The 22,758-nt window shown below is 44.2% G+C and overlaps 1 protein-coding gene across 2 annotated transcripts in view; it reads left to right on the top strand.

Moving 5' to 3' along the window:
- The first annotated feature begins 9,437 nt into the window (after positions 1-9,437).
- Positions 9,438-22,758, top strand: part of LOC137327473 (C2 domain-containing protein 2) — a 48,689-nt gene continuing 35,368 nt past the window's right edge. For both annotated transcript variants that reach the window (XM_067993335.1, XM_067993334.1), the window contains exons 1-2: positions 9,438-10,264; positions 18,141-18,236. In XM_067993335.1, the coding sequence (XP_067849436.1) occupies positions 9,953-10,264; positions 18,141-18,236 (408 nt within the window). In that variant the 5' untranslated portion in view covers positions 9,438-9,952. The remainder of the gene's footprint in view (positions 10,265-18,140; positions 18,237-22,758) is intronic.

Below are 22,758 nucleotides of genomic sequence, written 5' to 3'. Positions count from 1 at the left end.
AAAATGATACAAAATGAAGATATCGCTACACTTCCCCACATCAGTGGGCTCTCTGACGTGACTGCTCCTCTTGGCCCACAAGCGGTGCTATATAAAGCACTCACCTGCTTGATCCAGCTGTTCCCGACTCCATTTAGTTGCCAGGTTTCCAGAACCCTAGGAAACCCAGCCAGCCAGCGTTAAATTTAAATCAGGCTCTCAACTGCACTGTGGGAGCCTGATTTAAATATTAGAATGAATTGTCCCACCTCGCGAGAGCGGGACACAGACACGGCTTGCAGTCCGCCGCCGTAAAAATGGTGGCAGGCGGGTACGCGTTACGCAATTTAAAAATTTTAACCCCTCCCTGACCCACTCCCACCGTCATGCGGGGGGGGGGCTTTTAAAATTCCCCCGAAGGTCGGCTTCAATAAACATTTTCCAAATGCCTGCCACCGATGGTTTTCCTTTTTAAACGTGGGCAAACCCACCTTCTTCTAAAACCCAACACTTGAAAATAACTCATTTTGTTTCAAATCGTTTCTTAGGAAAAATGGTCAGAAAATCTGGAAACGTGACAAACCAGTGCAAAACTTGGTAATCCACGCAATTATTATCTTATGAGCCTATGCACAACTAAAAAAAGAATAACAAATAACTGGAGGTCAGAGTAAGGCACTAATTCAATATCAGGTTTAGCTGAATATTTATAAACTCCCTAAATTTGATTTTTAAAATTTGTTCTCAGGAAGTTAGCAAGACCACATTCATTGCCCATCCCTAGTTGCCCTGAGAGGCTGGTAGTGAGTTACCTTCTTGGAATCATAGACTCTTACAGCACAGAAGGTGGCCATTCGGCCCATCGTGCCTACGCCGGCTCTTTGAAAGAGCTGTCCAATGGTCCCACTCCCCTCCTCCTTCCTCATGGCCCTGCAAATGGCTCTTTTTCAAGTAGACATCCAATTCCCTTGAAGCAATTGTGCATTGGGATGGCATTCAGAACAACCATGTAGCGCAGGACAGGTGTCACATGTAGGCCAGATAAGGGTGGCAGGTTCTCTTCCCTGACGGACATTCATGAACCTGTTGGTTATTACAACAATCTGACAGTTTTCATGTTTATTTTCTGGTGCGAGCCCACAAATTATTGAATTCAATTTCATAACTCGCTATTCCGGGATTATAAATTTACAACCTGTGGATGCAATCCAGTACCACGGCCATTACACTACTGTACTTAGAATGTGTATTTCACAAAGATAATTTTGCATATAAAATTTATGCAAAAATATTTTTTCTTTTATCTGAAAAGGTTGAAACGTCCAACATAGTGATTCTGTAAAAATCTGACACCCAAATTGTAATTTTAACTATATAGAATAACAGGTGTTTACAGCACAAAAGGCCATTCAGCCCATCATGTCTTTGTCAGCTCTTTGCCAGAGCTTTCTCCCAATAGCCCTGCATAGAACCATATAAGTTTACAGCACAAATGTTTATGCGTTTAACCATATAAAAAATATTTAACGCTGGTTCATTAGTATCAGTCACTCCCTTAAGTGAGCAGGTTACCTGCTTTTTTTTTTAAAATGGAAGTTGACTCCCACTGCCCCGTGTCTGCTAGCGCAGTAGCAGGACCCAGAAATGTAACAATGAAACTCCCTTGTGATCTGGACCAGATCCTAGTGTTCTAAGCGTGTGTACTCCTTGAATCATTGAGTTAACTCTAGATGAGGTGCTGTTTGGTCCAGTTCGTAAGCTGCTTTATTTAACAGTAGACAGTACATTCAGAACACTTGAGTATGCTGAAAGTCACTTGGCACAACCAGTTCAACTTTTGTCTGTGTACCATTACAAAAATAAAGAACATGTATATACGCGCCCACTTGATGGGATTCTTACTTAACAAAGAAAGATAGATTCACTTTGCTGTCTGTCCTGCCAATAGTGCAGGGGTTATTTCTCCCTTTCTGCTGCCTTGACTCCTTTTACAGGCTTTTTGCTGCTTAACTCACTTCTGGGGCTCGATTTTCGGACCCCCGAGCCGGCGGGTTCGTGGCGGGGGGGGGCTCCGAAAATCGGGGATTCCCGGGGCGGGTCCGGAGCCCGGCTCCAACCCGCCCACTTCTGGGTTCCCCAGTGACGCGCTGACATGCGCACGCAGCCCCCGCATGTGGGACTCCCACCGGCAATTAAAGCCGGCGGGATGCCACTTAAGGTAATTATTTAGATACTTCAGGTCGTTAGCAGACCTGATTGACCTGATATTTTAGCAGGGATGGGATTTTCATCTCAACTGGGACAGTTTCCCGTACTGGGGGAAACACTCCCAGTTGAAATGGACGTGTTGCAGCCATCAGCCTGTGGCAGCTGCAAAGGTCCATTTGACAGGTGGGGGGGTGGGGGGGAGACCCTCACTCATTGCAGGAGGCCACTCTGTCACTTTGGACAAAGTTTGGCCTCCACCACCCTCCTCCTGACAAGAAAATTCACAAACTTGCACACTTACCCCGATGTCCAGACACATTTACCTACCTTGCGGACCCCCTCAGATGTACATCTTCCAGTTGGGGGCCGCCGTAGCTGCAGTCATGACCTCCTCGGAGGGCGAACAGCATCACCAGCCTCACCAGCCTCGCCATCCACCTCTGACACGTGGAGCTCCACAACACAGTGCTGTGACACATCCACCTGCACAGCAGGAGGGAGGGCAACCGCAGAGAGAGATGTGTCGCAGAGGTCACTACCCTCGCCACAGGGTCCACAGACCGAGGCTCAGCTTCCTGGACCTCTCTGAGCAGCAGTGCACACGGAGGCTCAGAGTCACTCGACATGTAGTCGTGGACATCTGCAGCCTCCTTCATGCCGAGCTGCCCCCGGTTGGCCCGAGCACCATCTTCTTACCTGTCGCTGTCAAAGTCACCACTGCCCCCAACAACTTCTCCGGATCCTTCCAGGGTGCCACCGGGGACATCGCCAGCGTCTCTCAGTCGTCTGCACAAAAGAGCCCTGCAAATACACCTACACCCACTCTGCAGTGACACAATGGGTGTCATCAGTTGTGGGTCTTCATTGTGATCCTCAGGAAAGGCATTATTGCACAAACCAGACAAGATTCACAAAGACGTGGCAGTAGTGGTGCCAATATAATATGTAATGTGAGTTGATCAGAAATCAAATATAAGTAAAAACCATGACAAACCCTCAAACACCCTTGTGCATCCCCTTCATGGTCACGACACGTTTGCCTTACGCTTCCTACTGCACATATGTGATGCATGCCCTGTGGCTGCAGCACAGGTAGTGGCAGGTTGAGTGAGGCTGACCATGGAAGAGATGCATGAGAGGGTGAGTATGAGATAGAGCCATGAGATTGTATGAGGATTGGGTTGAGTGGTAGTGGTGGGATGAGTACTGGCGAGGTGAGTAAATGCAGGTAAGATGAGGATGAGCTTTGAGTGGGTGTGAGGGGTGATGTGACAGAGTAGTGTTGGCTGTGCAGAAGGAGATGTGGGGTGGGGACAGTGATGTGGCAGACGGAGTGTAGGGGAATGAGTAAGTGTACTCACTTCGGCTGACCTATTTAGATGATTGAAGCGCCTCCTGCACTGTATGCAGGTGGGCGATATGTTGGTGGTGCTGGTGACCTCCTCTGCCACCTCGAGCCAGGCCTTCTTGGTAGCAGAGGCAGGCCACTTCCTCCCGCCCACCGGGGAGAAGATCTCTGTCCTCCCCCTCCTCCTCACCCCATCCAATAAGACTTGGAGTGAGGCATCATTAAACCTGGGAGCAGCCTTCCCCCTGGGCTGCTCCATGCTGCATTTTGCCTATTTTCTGCAGCATCAGTCAGTGGAGGACTGCCCCTTTAAATAGGGCTCCTCCAGCTGACAGCCTATGATGCGCCTGCGCAGCTTTCCAGCGCGAAACCCGGAAGCAAAGGTAAGTACCTTCAATCAAGCTGCGATTGCACGCGGAGCACCCTGATTTCACTGGGCGCGTTACCCACGTGCCCAGTCGACCCCCCGCTGCCAACCCGCCGCCCTCCTAATATTGGGCCCCTGGTGTCTGTGCCTCTCTTCAAAGACTAGCAGATATCAAAGAACTGTACTAACACTGAGGTGCTTGATGTCTCCTGAATGACTAGAAATTGTTAGTCAATCCCCGATGGTGACATTATCTGCTTCCACATGTATGCTGACCACACCCAGCTCTACCCTTCACCATCAAGAAAATAATGGCACTAAAGAGTGACAAATTCCCAAGACCAGATGGTTTCCATCCCAGGGTTTTAAAGGAAGTAAGTGAGAACACTGCAATGCCCGAACTATAATCTTCCAAAGTTCTCTTGATTCAGGGACCGTTCCTTTAGATTGGAAAATTTCACATGTCACTCCGTTATTTAAGAAAGGTGAGAGAGGGAAACCAGGGAATTATAGACCAGTTAGCCTAACATCTGTTGTGGGGAAATTACTGGAGTCTATAATTAGGGAAAGAGTGACTGAACACCTTGAAAATTTTCAGCTGATCAGAGAGAGCCAGCATGGATTTGTAAAGCATAGGTCATGCCTGACGACTTGATTGAATTTTTTGAAAAGGTGACTAAAGTAATGGACAGGGGAATGTCTATGGATGTTGTTTATATGGACTTCCAGAAGGGATTCGATAAAGTCCCTCATAAGAGATTGTTAGCTAAAGTTGAAGCTCATGGAATTGAGGGCAAATTATTGACTTAGTTAGCAAAATGGCTGAGCGACAGGAGACAGAGAGTAGGGATAATGGGAAGGTACTCAAATTGGCTGGATGCAACTGGTGGTGTCCCACAGGGATCTGTGTTGGGGCCTCAACTATTCATTGTATTTATTAATTAGATGACAGGATAGAGAGTCACAGATCCAAGTTTGCCGATGACACAAAGATAGGCAGCATTGTAAGCAGTGTAGATGGAAGCATAAAATTACAGTGAGATATTAATAGATTAAGTGAATGGGCAAAACCGTGGCAACTGGATTTCAATGTAGGCAAGTGTGAGGTTATCAACTTTGGACCTAAAAAGGATTGAACAGAGTATTTTCTAAATGGTGAAAAGCTCGGAACAGTGGAGGTCCAAAGAGACTTAGGGGTCCACGTACATAGATCATTAAAATGTCATGGACAAGTACAGAAAATAATCAAAAAGGCTAATGGAATGCTGGCCTTTATATCTAGAATACAAGGCGGATAGAAGTTATGCCAGAGCTATACAAAGCCCTGGTTAGACCACACCTGGAGTACTGTGTTCAGTTCTGGGCACTGCACCTTAGGAAGGATATATTGGCCTTGGAGGGAGTGCAGTGTAGATTTACCAGAATGATACCTGGACTCCAAGGGTTAAATTTCGAGGCGAGATTACACAAACTAGGGTTGTATTCCCTGGAATTTAGAAGATTAAGGGGTGATTTGATTGAAGTTTTCAAGATATTAAGGGGAACTGATAGGGTAGATAGAGAGAAACTATTTCCACTGGTTGGGGAGTCTAAGACTAGGGGACATAGTCTAAAAATTAGAGCCAGGACTTATAGCAATGAAGTTAGGAAACACTTCTACAAGCAAAGGGTGTACTGGTTTGAAACTCTCTTCTGCAAACGGCAGTTGATGCTAATTCAGTTGTTATTTTAAATCTGAGAGTGATAGATTTTTGTTAACCAAAGGTATTAAGGGATATGGGGCTAAGGTGGGTATATGGAGTTAGGTCACAGATCAGCCTTGATCTCATTGAATGGCGGAACAGGCTCGAGGGGCTAAATGGCCTACTGCTGTTCCTATGTTTCTATCGCCCTTGACCCCTCCACTGCCTCTGTCTTGTCAGTTGGCTTGTCCGATATCCAGTCTTGGATGAGCCACAATTTCTTCCAGTAAAACATTGGGAAGACTGAAGGCATCATCTTCAGCCCCCGCCACAAATTCCACACCCTTGCCACCAATTCCATCCCCCACCCCGGCCACTTTCTCAGACTGTTTGCAACTTTGGCACCCTATTCAACCTTGAACTGAGCTTCCGACCCAATATTCTTTCCATCATAAAGACTGCCTACGTCTACCTCCACCCCTAAGTCAGCTCATCTGCTGGAGAAATCCTCACCCATGTCTTTGTCAACTCCAGAATTGACTATACCAATGCCCTCCTGGTTGGCCTCCCATCATGCACTCTCTATAATAAAGTTCAGCTATCCAACACTCTGCTGCCTATATCCTATCCTGCACAAACTCTCCATCACCTTCACCCCCATGTTCAAATTTAAAATTTTCAACTTTATGTTTATATCCCTCACCTCTGCCCTATCATTGTAACTTCCTCCAGCACTACAACTGCCCCTGAACTCTCCATTCCTTTGAATCCGGCCACTTGTGCATCCCCCCTCCATTGGCAGTTCTGCCTTCAGTCACCTAGGCCCCATGCTCAGGAATTCCCTCCCTAAACCCCTCCGCCTCACTACCTCTCTGACCTCCTTTAAGACCCTGTTTAAAACCCATCTCTTTGACCAAGCTTTTGGTCACCTCTCCCAAAATCACCTTCTTTGTCTTGGTGCCCATTTAATTTTTGATTACAGGTCTGTGAAGTGCCTCGGGGTGTTTTTCTACATTAAAGGCACTATATAAATGCAAGTTGTCATTGTTACATACGTTTATAAGATCATTTTTCAGACACTCCATTCCAGGCTGAAAAGCCCACATCTCTCCAGTCTTTCCTCAAACTCAGACCCCCGACACTGAGGTTCAGCTCCGTGACTCTTCTCTGCACTGCTTCCATTGATTGATAGTCTGCTCTTGTATGTTAACAGCCGAACTCCCAGCCAATCGATAGTAAAATGCACACCATGCTGCAGGATGCAGCTATGAAATGAAAGATTTGTCCCTAGCCCAACCATCACTGAAAAAAATAAGCTTCGACAACAATGATGATTGTGCAATTTCAAAATGTTTCCATATATTGTACTCTATAAGATTCATTCATTTATCAACGCATGTGGTGGGTTTTTTTGGAGAGAGAGAAAAATTATCCTCGAACCCTCTGGCCCATGTTAGAAAGTTGCTATCTATGTCAATAATTTATTCTTAGAAGGGTCTCTTCTGCATTTTGTATTGTTTCTCTTGTATATCAGTGAAACTAGTCTCTTTCCATCTCCTAAACCCCTGTTCTCCAAACCATAACACAGCCAATAAGCTAATTCTTTCCCCTAATTGTGCCTATTACTTCTAATCATCATTCTTAAAAAGGATAACCACTTTGTATTGTACTCTACTGACAGATATGATTATTTTCATTGACAAATAAATTTTATTTAACTGACGTCAGTGAATGTCATCTCCGGACTAATTAAACATTACACACCACAGCAGATAGCATGTGCTAAGTGGCAGTAATACACTTAACCTTTAAGATTGATAATATAAACAGTGTAGGAACACAAACACATTGGACCTCCAGTGCTCTGTGTCATGGAGTAAGAGGCCGATGGTTAGAAACAAATGAACATTTATATAATGTCTAATCAAATCTTTCAGATGTATTTCAAAACACTTCACAAACAGTAACTATGAAGTGCACTTACAATTGTTATATAGACAAATGCAGCAGCTATTTTGTGCATAGTAATGTTTTTGGTGGTGTTGGCTGAAGGAGGAATGTTGGCCATGACCTTAGAAAAACTCCCTGCTCTTCTCTGAATATTGCCATACCAGAAAAGGCAGACAGGAAACATCTCTTCTGACATGCAGACACATGGATAAATTGCAGATACATAGGATGCAGATGGATTGACAGACAGGCAGACAGACAGATAGGGAGACAAACAGAATGATAGAGAGACCGACACACAGATAAATAAATAGGCAGACAGATGCACAGAAAGAAAGAAAGACTTGTATTTATATCGTGTCTTTCACAACCTCAGGACGTCCCAAAGTGCTTTACAGCCAATGAAGTACTTTTGAAGTGTAGTCACTGTTGTAAACGTGGCAGCCAATTTGCACACAGCAAGGACCCAGAAACAGCAATGTGATAATGACCAGATAATCTGTTTTAGTGATGTTGGTTGAGGGATAAATATTGGCCAGGACACCAGGGAGAACTCCCCTGCTCTTCTTCAAATAGTGCCATGGGATCTTTTCTATCCACCTGAGAGGGCAGACGGGGCCTCGGTTTAACATCTCAGCCAAAAGATGGTACCTCCGACAGTGTAGCACTTCTTTAGTACCACACTGGAGTGTCAGCCTGGATTATGTGCTCGAGTCACTGGAGTGAGACTTGAACGCACAACCTTCTTAGAGGCGAGAGTGCTACTAACTAAGCCACAGCTGATGCCATAGATAGGAGATGGACTCATAGATAAATAGATCGACACAGATAGATAGATAGATAGACACATAGCTAGATAGAACAAACGAACATAAGAAATAGGAGCAGGAGTAGGCCATACGGCCCCTCGATCCTGCTCCGCCATTCAATAAGATCATGGCTGATCTTCGACCTCAACGCAACTTTCCCACCTGATCCCCATTTCCCGTGATCCCCTTAGGGACCGTAGATAGATAGATAGGTAGGTAAACACAAATAATTAGACACACACACAAATAGATAGACACGCAGATAGATAGATACACACACAAATAGATAGTCATAGATAGATAGATAGATAGACACACACATGCACACAAATAGATAGATAGATAGATAGACACACAAATAGATAGACACGCAGATAGATAGATACATACACAAATAGATAGACACGCAGATAGATACACACACAAATAGATAGATAGATAGACACACAAATAGATAGACACGCAGATAGATAGATAGATACACACACAAATAGATAGACACGCAGATAGATACACACACAAATAGATAGATAGATAGATAGACACACAAATAGATAGACACGCAGATAGATAGATAGACACACACACATAAATAGATAGATAGATAGATACACACACAAATAGATAGACACGCAGATAGATACACACACAAATAGATAGATAGATAGATAGATAGATAGACACACAAATAGATAGACACGCAGATAGATAGATAGACACACACACATAAATAGATAGATAGATAGACACACACACATAAATAGATAGATAGATAGACACACACACATAAATAGATAGATAGATAGACACACACACATAAATAGATAGATAGATAGATAGACACACAAATAGATAGTCATAAATAGATAGACACACACACACACAAATCTCGGCGTCTCGATGGACACACAAATAGATAGTCACAGACAGACAGACAGACAGACAGACAGACAGTAGATGGCCACAGTCAGTCAGACTGATGCTGTGGGTTTGGGGCTCCTGCTGGGACGGTGCCGCTTTAAGAAGCCCCGGGGGGAGGGGGTGGCTGGGGCCCCGCCCCCTTGTTGCTGCCATTGAGTAAATGCCCAGAGAGCGGGGGAGCGGGAGCTGGGACGGGGGCAGGTGGATGGCTGATTGCCCGCGGTCGGGGATTTGCTCGCTTTAATCTTGCGAGCGGTTGAATCGGGAGCGTGGGCGGTTCTGGGCCCTGCCCGTTCGCAGTGAGGGCGGGTGAGAGGTGCCGGTGGGCTGATCTGGTCAGGTCAGTAATTGAGGCCGGGGATTGAGTACTGCGGTGTAGGCCTCTGGGTGCTAGAGAGATTAATGTAAGGGCTGAAAAAAACCCACAATCAATCCGCAGCACCAAGTAACAATTAAAATAGTATTAAAAAATAAAAATAACGTTAATATATTTTCTAAGCTTCCCCCATTAATTTTCATAGCTTTAACCCTAATTTTTTGCTCCATTTTAAAAAAAATATGGTGTCTCCAATTTAGGAAAATAATATTTCCATTTAATGTATTTTTAAAATGTGCAGTGTTTAATTTATTTATATATATATATATTTGCTGCCTTGTCTTGGGGCTGGTTTGTGCTTTGGCTTCAGCCATGCCTGATTTGGGTGCTGGGATGGAGTCCAGTCCCTTGGATGTGGTGAGGTGGTTTGGGCTTGTCACCCTTTTCTTGGCCTCAGTCCTCACACTGGTGCTGTACGGGCTTCACCGTGTCTTGGGGGCTTCCTGGGGCAAGGTTAAGGTTAAGGCTAAGGCCAGGGCTGGGGTGGTAGCAGGTTCTCCTCCCGGTGATCCCTCCGAGGGGACGGGTGCTCTTCTCTCCTGGCTGCTCTCCTTGGAGAGCTGGAACGGCGAGTGGCAGAAAGCCTGGGTCACCGCACTCAACGAGGCAGCCACAAAGAATGGGGTGAGTTATCCTCTCAATACTAAAACTGATTCCCTCACTGCGACAAAAGCTGACGGTGTTGGTGGTGTGCAAACTAGTTGGCCAATATCTGGAGGAGAAAGATTGGTGGATGGGTGAATAAGTTAGGTGATAAGTTTGATGAGCCTTTAATTAAGGACAGTGAAACTGTAGGGATGTGGAAGAATGTGTAGGGTGGTGTATTTTGAGTTTAACCTACATAATGAGACTTCTTTTGGGCAGGACCATTAGATCTGAAATGTTGATCTGTCTTGCACTCTTTGATGTTGCATGACTTGTGATGTATGTCAAGCATTTGCAGTTTTTTTTCAAATGCAGATTTTCAACATTTGTGTTCTTTTTGTTTTTTGTATTGAGTAGGGGGTCATCATCCTACGGAACACTGAGCCTTTCTGTTATAAATTGAGAATTGTGCATATATGAGATCAGAAATGTAGGTCACTATTTGGGGGTTGCAAGTAAAGCGTTTGTTTTTTTATGAGTCATTGTGATTGGGGGTGCTGCAGTTCACTGTGGAGAGCATACATGCCTGTTGTTGTGGTCTGCTCAATCTATTCTAAACACACCACTAGTATTCCTTGGTCTCCTTCCCTTGATAGCAACGTGTGGAACATTCTGTGCACATTAAAATCAAATTTCCCAACTCTCTGGGGAGCTATAGTGACTGAAGTGTTTTTGGTTAGAAAGTAGAGGAGGGTTTGTGTGGGTGACCTTGTACGTGAGTATCTGTGGTAACTGAATATGTGGGAGTGTTTCCACTAGGATTTTGGTTGAAATGTATTAGTGTATTCACAAAATGTTCATGCAGTTTTTAACACCCAGAGTATGATCTATAAACTTTTTTGTCCTTCCAAGTTTCTGCTGAGTATGGGGGGAACATTTTATGAGCTGCATAACACTAGGATGAAATATTGCTACTTACAGGTCATGTCCCTGGTGGTAGGAGCAGTTTGAAATGATGAATTAACAGCAGGAAACAAAGACATCTCAACATTTATATTGGCTGATGTCTTATTTTTGCTATAATACATTGATGCCAATTGGCTATGAAAAAAAAATGCATTTAAGCTAATAAGCTGTAATGTTAATTTGCCAAATAAGTAAGCCTTAACTTAAGTGCCGGCTTGGCTCAGTGCAGTATTCGAGTCAGTAGGTTGTGGGCTCAAACCCCACTACAGCATGTAACCTAGACTGACACTTCATTGCTGTGCTGAGGGAGTGCTGCATTGTCAGAAGTACTCTCTTTCAAATGAGATGTTAAACAGGGGCGTCTGCCCTCCCAGTTGGATGTGAAAGATCCCATGGTTCTATTCAAAGGAGCGTAGGGGAGTTTTCCTGGTGTCCTTGCCGATGTTTGTTCCTCAACCAATACCACCGAAACAGATTGTCTTGTCATTTATCTCTGCTGCTTGTGGGACCTTACTGTGTGCAAGTTGGCTGTTTTATTTCCTTACATTACAACAGTTAATGCATTCCAAAAAGTACTTAATTGGCTGTAAAGTGCTTGGGAACATCTTGACATGAAGGATGTTATATTAATGCAAGTTTCCTTATTCTTTCTATTGACAAAACACAATGGAGAAGTTCACATGATACACAAGATAAAAGTTTTGTGATACTTGAGTGATTTCTGGATATCTACAAATTGTCTTAATCTTTCTACAGAAACAAATTGCATTTATATAGTGCCTTTTAACATAGTAAAATGCCCCAAGGTGCTTCACAGGATTGCTATCAAACAAAATTTGACCCTGAGCCACTTAAGGAGATATTAGGACAGGTGACCAAAAGCTTGGTCAAAGAGGTAGGTTTTAAGGAGCATCTTAAAGGAGGAGAGAGAGTTGGAGAGGTTTAGGGGGTGAATTCCAGAGCTTAGGGCCTAGGAAGCTGAAGGCACAGCTGCCAGTGGTGGAGTAATTAAAATCAGGATGTGCCAGAGGCAAGAATTGGAGGAGTGCAGAGACCTAGGAGGGTTGTAGGGCTGGAAGAGGTTAGAGATAGGGATGAGGCCATGGAGGGATTTGAAAACAAGGATGAGAATTTTAAAATTGAGGCATTCCTGGACCAGGAGCCACTGTAGGTCAGCGAGCACAGGTTGAACGGGACTTGGTTCCATTTAGGATACGGGCAGCAGAATTTTGGATGAGCTCAAGGTTATGGAGGGTGAAAGATGGGAGGCTGGCCAGGAGAGCATTGAAATAGTAAAGTCTAGAGGTAACACAGGCATGGATGAGAGTTTCAGCGGCAGATGAGCTGAGGTGGAATTAGGCGGTCTTGGTGATGGAGTGGATATGGGGTCGGAAGCTCATCTCAGAGTCAAATAGGAAACCTAGGTTGCGAACGGTCTGGTTCAGCCTTAGATAGTGGCCAGGGAGAGGATGGAGTTTGTAGCGGGGACCGAAGATAATGGCTTTGGTCTTGCCAATAGTTAGAGGAAATTTTGGCTCATCCAGTACTGGATGTCGGACAAACTGTGACAAATCAGACAGTGGAGGGATCGAGAGAGGTGGTGGTGAGGTAGAGCTGGGTGTCATCGGCGTACATGTGGAACCTGTTGCTAATGCCTTTCTACTCTTTATAGCTTGTGGGTTTTTTTGCTTTTTATTTTTCCTATTATTTTGTTTTGAGATGATTACAGGAGAGGTGATGTAATGTGGGTTAAAATCCAAATATGCTGTTCTGCTTCCTCTTCTCCCTGTATCCTTGTTCTATTGAAATGGGGATTAATCTCGGGGTCGCCTACTCTAATTTATTCTTTCCCAGGATCTTAACTTCTGATCTCTCTGTCTTCCCTTCCTCTTAGAACTCATAGGCTTTTAAAATTATAAAGTCTTAAATTTCTAACTGCTTCCAGTTCTGATGAAAGGTCATCGACCTTGAACCATTAACTCTTATATCTCTCTCTCTACACAGATGCTGCCTGGCCTGCTGAGTATTTCCAGCATTTTCTGTGTCACTTGTTGTTCTTCTCCTTCTCTCAGCTTTCAACCTTGGTGTTGGTTTGCGCTATGTATGGAGTTTTGGGTTTTCAATCTTTATTTTAAAAAGTAGAATCGTGAGATAGTGCTGAAGAATATGGATTGCCACCATGCAAAGCTACAAAGTGATGTGCCCACACGTTTATTTTGTGTTGTCCATATACCCCCCCCTCCCCAAAAACCAATCGAATTGCTGATTTCTCTTGCACTGCTGCTGGGAAATGTGGAGTGGGGCCTCGGTCTCGGCTGGCCTAGTGCAGCATTGTTGGTGGTCGGACTCTCTGTTCCTTCAGGTGTCGTTACATGTGGATTGGGGGAGGGAAGGTGGGGGCAGAAAACTGGTGAAGGAAAGATTAACCTATGTTCATAAAGGATAGGCACACACACACAAAAAAAAAATCATCTGCATTATGTAGAGAATAATGGCTGCTTAGATAAAGTATGAAATTTAATTAAGGGGTTGAAATGTGTTATGTATAGAATGGTTTATGCATGTCACCTGACTCCTAGGATTGGATTTGTGTTTGAAGTACCTGTATTGCACAAATATTGATTGTAATGAAGGGGTTCAGCTGTAAGCTATTAACCCAAGGATTATAGGAGCAAAAATGCAATATTGTCCCCACAGGTATAAGAACATGGGAACAGGAGTGGGCCATTCAGCCCCTCAAGCCTGTTCTGCCAAAATTGGGTATAGTCAAAGTTTGAGGGTGAAAGAGAGGGGTATATCTTAGTTAGCATTTGGGTGTAACCCATTGCCAGTTCTGATGATTGGCATCTCCCACTGAACCTTTTTGTGTTCGGGTGCTAACTGACCTCGTGTTTGTTTGCAGTATTTTTCCTGTGTTTTTTTAAAAATTTGATTTCCAGGAAATGATTTTTGTTTTAACTCTGCGGTCAGTATTTGTTCAGTTATATATGTGGATTCAGTATTTCATTGCGGGGGAGAAAAGAGAGGAGAAAGAGAAGGGACCCCCAAGGTGCTTCACAGGAGCGATATCAAAGCTGCAAGAGTGCTACTAACTGAGCTAAGCTGATTTGGGTTCGATAATCAGGACCAGTGAAAATTCTCACGTGGTAGCACTTCAGAAAATACATACCTCCTGATGGCTCTGCGAGTAAATGAACCATGTGGTGTGGTCCTGAACCTTACAGAGCAGGAGAGTTCCAGTTTCAATCCCTGCTTTGTTCTGAGGTAGCTGATTTCAGTGGGTGACTATACAATTAGTGATGCAATTAGGATGTGTATAAACATGCAGTAAGGAGAGGATTGGCTTGCTTGTTGTGTCAGTAGTAGTGGCTCATTGGTGACACTCTTGTCTCTGAGTCAGAAGGTTGCAGAATCCATTCCCACTCTAGAGTCTGAGCACCAAGTCTAGGCTGAGGGAGTGCTGCACTGGTGGAGGTGCCGTCTTTCAGATGAGATGTTAAACTGCCCTCTTGTGGTTGTAAAAGATTCTGTGGCACTATTTCGAAGAAGAGCAGGGGAGTTCTCCCTGGTGTTCTGGCCAATATTTATCCTTCAACCAACATCACTAAAACAGATTATCTTGTTTCGTTATCACATTGCTGTTTGTGGGAGCTTGCTGTGTTGGCTGCCGTGTTTCCTACATTACAACAGCGACTACACTTCAAAAAGTACTTCATTGGCTGTAAAGCGCTTTGGGGACGTCATGAAAGGCGCTATATAAATGCAAGTCTGTCTTTTAAAATAGTCTGTCCGCATTTATTACCTGGTCTCCCACCTGAAGAGTGGCCACTTGGGCAGGAGGCCAGAGAATAACCGATGCTTGTGGCCGATGCACCACTGGATGAGTTACTGCCTTCAGGAGAGAATACAAAATGAGGGGGGAGAAGAGAGGGGCTCCCAAAAATGTCTTTCAGTCCAAGTTTGAATTAATACGCATTTTGGTTTTGATGTGAATGTTCCAGAAATATGGTGTTGCATTGAGACGCTGTTACAAGTATTCCACTGTGACCTACGAGGAATGTTTATCTAAATTCTAGTGTTTTGCTGGCTGTCGGGTGCACCATATCCTATTTATTCTCGAGTTTGACAAGTTCCAGAAACTACTTTTGAGCTGGATAATAAAGCGAGCCTTGTTATGGCAGAGACTGCAGTTATGCATCTTACTTGAGTCAGTATTTCCATTCAGTAATATTTTCATGCGTATGTATAACAGGGTATGATTGGAAATGACTTCTTATTGACTGGGGTGAGTAAATTTCCATCTCTAAAACAGGGCTGTAAAAGAAAGCAACGCACCGTCTTTTTCAAACAACCGTAGTGTCTAATCCCACCATCCCCAGTCCTTCATTGTTTTTGAGATATGGGGAAAGTTGTTCCCGACCCCAATGACCCTTCGTAGCTGAGGCTTTTAACCTGTAGGGTTTCACATTAGGGTGTATGATGGGATCCCAGGGAGCCTGTGTAGGTCATCAGATTTCTGTCCTGGGGCTGGGCATATTGCATGCTGTGAGCACAGAGTCTTGACCATCTGTATTCTGTTTTTTTTTTTCTGTATTTGTTGACTTACTAGCATGTTTTGTTGCTGTATGCTAAGAAACATTTTCTGCAATAATGGCCTTCCTTTAGGTAGTTGACTCTCTATATATTTTGGAAGTTGAGTTCCAGGAGCCTGTCAGTATTTGCAGGGTGTCCCCAGGAATAGTTCCCAACACAGTCTACCCCTGATGATGATTTGAAATTTTTTTTTTAAATTGACTTGTCAGACAATTTGCATTAAGATCAGACTGTATTCACAGGAAGGTTTGAAAACTGTACTGTCGGTCCCTGCATTGCTTTGAAACCACAAAAGCTGTTGTAACACAGTGCCCATAGTACAATTGCATTATTGGATACAAGCTCCAGGCGTGGGCCAATCGATGCAGAGAAAAGGTGGATATACCTGGTAGTATTCTAATTGGATGATGTAAACATTAAAGAGAAGCTTGGACCAGAGCCTTGAATTTATAAAAATGGGGTGAAGGGCCAAGATCACCAAGGTTGAAAGGAACAATAGAGAAGATCAGCTAAATCAGGAGGTAGTGACTGGATCATGCCAAGCTGGAGCTTTTACAAACCTGAATATCGCTCGAGGGAGGTCAGAAATTCACAGTTTTGGGAAGGAATGAGTTGGAGTAGAGATGACGCAGTCAGTTGTTTTCAACACAGTGGGGCTGACTAGAGCTTGCAAGGTGGCATATTTGGAGCTTCATCTTCTATATACTTCTCCAGGCTAGAATAGGAGACTGTGACTGAATTCATTTCCGCACTGTGGGGATGAAGGAGGAGCACGCAGGACAGAATATTTGATGTGTAGGAGGATCAAGCTCAGAGGAGCATTGACGGTTGTGTTGTTAAAATGGGGCAAGATGAGAAACGTTGCAAGGTTGGGGCAGAGGGAAGGAGGGGCTTCAGACAATAGTTTCAATTTAGGAGTGCGAGAGGGGAGCTATGGGACAAATATTGAACTCCCTTGGACTTTATAGGTTGTTGGGGGGTGGGAGGTAAGTCTTTGTTTGGCAAGAAAGAAGAAAGAGCTGCTTGAAGGAAGCTTTAGCAGTGGAGGAGATGTAGGAGTTCTATTGGGCCAGAGGAAAAGGTGAGTCAAAGTTCGTCAATAGGTTAAGGATAGGGGTCATTAAAGGGAACTGGTGGTGACTGTTAGACTTGGAATGTGGACTGATGCCTGTTTGTTGCTACATTGTTTTGTAAAGGAAGAGTATACGAAGAAACCCTCCCTTACATGGCACTTTCATTACATTTTCCACAAAGCTTATATTTGTACAGTGGTAAAACTCTTCAGCAGGCAGATTGCACGGGAGCTGCATTTTGTGTTCTGAACTCTGTGTAGTCCAAAACAATGTTGACCTGTGACTTGGATGGCTGAATCTGTACCAATGTCCACCTCTGATGTTGCCAGGTATGTCCTCCACAAGACACCACAAACGTTGCCACCGCTAAGCCAAACCTTCATTATTTAAGCCAGGAATGCAAGCTTCATTGCTGCACTTAAATATTCTTAAGTCCACAAACAGTACCAGCGTCAAACCTTTTCACATCCCTGCTCCCATCTGTTTACACTTCTGCGTCCAAGGAACAGACTTACCACACTGTTAACTATTGTCTATTAAACTAGTGTGTGTGCGCGTTACTGGGTAGGATTGAACCTCTGTTCGGCAAGTTCACTTGTAGTCACGGTGTTCGTACTGCAGGTGTTTCTCACGGTTTCTCATTGCTTATTTGTGTGAACTGACACAGAAGCATATCTAGCTTCCACTTCTTAGATTTTTCTCATTCCAAATATGGGACCTGTCTGGAGAAAGTGGCATGAGCCATACAATGCTGGGAGTACAGTACAAGTGATTACAAATTGGCAATAAATTTGAGGGAATTAATTGATAGAATCATAGAATGGTTACAACACAGAAGGAGGTCATTTGGCCCATCGAGCCTGTGCCGGCTCTTTGTAAGAGCAATCCAATTAGACCCAGTGCCCTGCTTTTTCCCTGCAAGTATTTATCCAATTCCTTTTTGAAAGCCACAATTGAAACTGCTTCCACCATCCTTTCAGGTGGCGCATTCCAGATCATATCAACTTGCTGCTTAAAATTATTTTCCCTCATATTGGCTTTGGTTCTTTTGTTAATCATCTTAAATCTGTATCCTCTGGTTCTCGACCCTTCTGCCAAGAAGCACAATATTATACGTTTGTTCAGTGCAATTTTTTTTCTCCATTGTAACATACGAGTACAAATGAAACTTTTTTTATTAAAAAAAAGCCGAATGACAATACTGAAACCCTGCTGCCATGGATTAATAATGTGCCTTTGGGGTTCGTTGTCAAATAATTGGGAATTCACGTTTTTTTTTGCAGAGTTCGTTCCAGCTCACCATTGATAAAGTGGGTCCACATTCATCTCCACTTACTCTGAGTCATGTTACCAGTGTTATCAAATCGGAACAACACTTGGTGAGTATAACAGTGTGTTTATGGTAGGATTCTCGTAGGTTTGTTTCTTAGTCTTGGAATTGGATAAAGCTTTTTCTCTTGGTGCCGCGGTGTGTGTTGCGTTCCCGTCACAGTGCCAGAGGAGACGCGACAACAGCAACTTGCATTTATATAGCACCTTTTAACGTAGTAAAACGTCCCAAGGCTTCACCGGAGCGTTATCAAACAAAATTTCATACCGCGCCTCATAAGGAGATAGTAGGACAAATGACCAAAAGCTTGGTCAAAGAGGTAGGTTTTAAGTGGCGTCTTAAAGGAGGAGAGAGGTAGAGAGGGTTAGGGAGGGAATTCCAGAGCTTAGGGCCTAGGCAGCTGAAGGCATGGCCGCCAATGGTGGACTGGTTAAAATCGGGATGTGCAAGAAGCAAGAATTGGAGGAACGCAGAGATCTTGGAGGGCTGGATGAGGTTAGAGATAGGGAGGGGTGAGGCCATGGAGGGATTTGAAAACGAGAATTTTAAAATCGAGGCGTTCCCAGACTGGGAGCCAATTTAGGTCAGCGAGCACAGGAGTGATGGGAGAACGGGACTTGGTGCGAGTTGGGATACAGGCAGCAGAGCTTTGGATGAGCCCAAGTTTATGGAGGGTGAAAGATGGGATGCCAGTCAGGAGACCATTGGAATAGTCCAGTCTAGAGGTGACAAAGGCATGGATGAGGGTTTCAGCAGCAGATGAGCTGAAGCAGGGGCAGAGATGGGCGATGGTATAGAGGTGGAAGTAGGTAGTCTTGTGGTCGGAAACTCATCTCAAGGTCATATAGGACGCCAAGATTGCGAACAGTCTGGTTCAGTCTCAAACATTGGCCAGGGAGAGAGAAGGAATTGGTGGCTAATGAATGAAGTTTGCAGCGGGGACCAAAGAGAGTGGCTTCAGTCTTCCCATTATTTAGTTGGAGGAAATTTTTGCTTATCCAATGTTGGACAAGCAGTGTGACAAATGAGACGGTGGAGGGGTCGAGAGAGGTGGTGGTGAGGTAGAGCTGGGTGTCGTCAGCGTATTTGACGTGCTTTTGGATGATGTCGCTGAGGGGCAGCATGTCGATGAGAAATAGGAGGGGGCCAAGGATAGATCCTTGGGGGACTCCAGAGGTAACGGAGCGGGAAGAGAAGCCACTGCAGGTGATTCGCCGGCTACGACTGGATAGATAAGAATGGAACCAGGCGAGCGCAGTCCCACCCAGGTGGACAACAGAGGAGAGGTGTTGGAGTAGGATGGTCACATAGGATGTCACTTGTGACTTTGATAAGGGCCGTTTCTGTACCGTGGCAGGAGCGGAAACCTGATTGGAGGGATTCAAACATGGGTTACGGGAACGATGGGCACGGATGTGGGAGGCGACTACACATTCAAGAACATTGGCGAAGAAAGGGAGGTTGGCAATGGGGCGGTTGTTTGCAAGGACAGAGGGGGTGGGGATGGTGATGACGGCAGCTTTGAAGGGGAGGGGGACAGTACCTGTGGTGAGGGAACTGTTAACAGTATCAGCTAACATGGGGTCCAGGAAGGGAAGTTGGGTGGTCAGCAGTTTAGTGGGAACAGGGTCGCAGAAGCATGAGGTGGGTCTCACGGTCAAAATGAGCTCGGAGGGGACATGAGGGGAGATAGGAGAGAACCTAGAGAAAGATGAGAGTTCAGGGCTAGGGCAGGGGGGAATTGTAGGGGAAATTTGGCTTAGTGGGCTAAGGGAAGAGAGGGAAGCATCAGGGGCAGCTGAATGGATGGTCTCAATTTTAGTGAGAGAATTCCATGAGCTCTTCGCACTTTTTGTTGGAGGTGGCAGGGGAGAGGGGTTTAAGATGGTTTGTAGTGAAGAGAAGCCGGGGGTTATCTTTGAATTCCAGGATGGTCCTGGAACAGTGAGCAGTTTTGGCAGAGGAGAGCAGGACCCGATAGTGCTTTATGTGACAGGTAAAATGTGAATTTCTGCTCTATAATTGCTTATGCAGTGACTTCCCAATCTTGCCCGTGCAGTTGGACAGGCATATAGCTTGTGTTTCCCCTACAGGGTGCACAAGTTGGGATACGTTCTCTTGCCCATCTCCTAGTGACAGGCTCAGGGATGGCATTGACAGAAGCCTAGAAGCAGGTTATCTGCCTGTTCCTTCTGACGGCCTTCGAACTGTCCCTCCAACGGTGTGAGCCTCTTGACCCTGACATGATCTAGTCCAGTAGAGTTGTAGGATACTAGTTGTGTAACATCTTGGATTGAACAAAGTTGTAAGCCTAGAATCCAATTATCTCTTTTCGAATGTGGCAAAGTCTCCATTAGTGAGCGTGCCTGCCTTCAACAGAAGCATCTCACTGAAGTAGATGTGATTCAAACAATGAGGCTGTCAAATGGCCAGCTGTCAAAGCCACGTAGTTCGGGAGAGTCATAAGCCGAGTTTTGATGTAGCCCGGTTATCAATTTGAATCGTAATGAAAATGAGCTCTGAAATTTTGTTTGCGACGACTTAGTTATTCCAAAGATGGACTTATCCATCTGGCAAGTTGTAATTGGAGTGACTTACGTTTTAAGGGGTTCTTGTTGACTTGTAATTCACTGTGATACCAGCCTGCACATAGTGAGAGTTACGTAGGCAATGGCTTAGGGTTTTTGCTTATAAAGCATTGCACCTTTTTGCTGTTTTAGCAGCCTTCTGTTTGCTGCTATTTGATGGCTCACCAGTAATTTTTTGCATTTCTAAATAGGATGAAACATTGAGTTTTACCTTTGTCATTTTATTCCCCTCCCCTTCAAATAATTCTGTTTTGGGGGGAAAAAAAATTGAAGAAAAGTACCTAAAACCAATATGTCCTTGGAAGTGGAAGTAGAATTGGCAATGGTTGTGTATTCCTGCTGTGGTAGGAAATTAAAGATGGGGAAATGATCAAAGCCCTCAGCTTTCCAAACTCTGGCAGCCTTGGTTTTGTTCCAGGTCTGTTACTTCTGATAGGCCCATGATTGGGAGGCACACATGATTCCACTTAAAGTAAGTGAGGATCTCAAGTGACTTGTAGGAACAGGAAATTTTGTGTCCATGCTCATTTTGTTTGTATTAATAAATTAGCATAGTTTTACATTACATGGTTTATATTTATTTTTAGTTGCTGTTGGTTATTTCTGAAAGCAGCATTTAAAAAAAAAATTGTGATACTGTAATATGTATTAATACATACCCAGGCAATGATGGTAACCTTTTTAAACAATCCCTCCAACCCCATACTGCTCACTACTGGTAACAATTATTCAAGCATTGCATTTTCTTGAATATTATTGGTGATTTTAAAAATAGAATCTTCCACCTTCCATCCTTCATTGATGGACTCTACCTTGATTTTAGCTTTTGTAAACAATTTTACAACACCAAGTTATAGTCCAACGATTTTATTTGAAAATTACAAGCTTTCGGAGGCTTCCTCCTTCCTCAGGACCTGAGGAAGGAGGAAGCCTCCGAAAGCTTGTAATAAAATTGTTTACAATTGTCAACCCCAGTCCATCACCGGCATCTCCACATCTTGATTTAGCTTGATATCCCACAGAATTCATCAGCTGCTGTATAGAATCATAGAATGTGCAGCACAGAAACAGGCCATTCTATCCATTTAAGTCCGTGCCTGTGATTCTATCCACATGAGGCTCATAGTCCAATCCTCCTCTTGCTCACAAAGCCCTCTTTTAATATTCCCCTCTCTTTCAATCAACTATCCAATTCCCAAAGAATTAAACTCTGCTTCAACATTTTTTGGCAGAGAATTTCACATTCTCACCCCATTTTATGTAAGTTTTTTTTTTATTTTTTAACCTCCCCTTTCATTTTTGTGATTACCTTAAAATTTGTGCCCTCTTGTTATTGTGTTGCCAACCAATGGAAACAATCTATTACTAATTACTTTATCACGGGGGCTTAGAGGGTTAAGTTATGAGGACAGGTTGCATAAACTTGGCTTGTATCCCCTTGAGTTTAGAAGATTGAGGGGTGATCTAATCGAGGTGTTAAATGTTAAAGGATTTTATAGGGTAGATACAGTGCAACTATTGCCTCTGGTGGGGGAATCCAGAACAAGGGGGCATAACTTAAAATTAGAACCGGCCATTCAGGAGTGAAATCGAGAAACTCTCTTCCACTAGTAGAAATCTAGAATTCTCTCCCTCCAAAAGGCCGTGGATCCTGGGGACAATTAGAGCTCACTGGACTTTTGTTGGGTAATGGATATGGAACAAAGGCAGGTAAATGGGGCTGAGGTAAAGATCAGCCATGATTTAATTGAATGGCAGAGCAGGCCCGAGGAGCTGATAGCCCACTCATGTTTCTATGTTCTATAACCCTTCATAATCTTGAAGGTCTGTGTCAGGTCATTCCTTAGCCTACTTGGCTCTGTTGGAAAAAGCTCTAACTTCTCAAGTCTCTTCTTAACTGTAACTACTCATTCTTGATAACATCCTGGTCAATCTACACTGCCTCTTTTCCATGGCTTTTATATCCTTTCCATAACAGGTTGT

This window comes from Heptranchias perlo, chromosome 11, assembly GCF_035084215.1.
Source record: "Heptranchias perlo isolate sHepPer1 chromosome 11, sHepPer1.hap1, whole genome shotgun sequence".
NCBI lineage: Eukaryota > Metazoa > Chordata > Chondrichthyes > Hexanchiformes > Hexanchidae > Heptranchias > Heptranchias perlo.
This window is presented reverse-complemented; position numbering and strand designations above follow the sequence as displayed.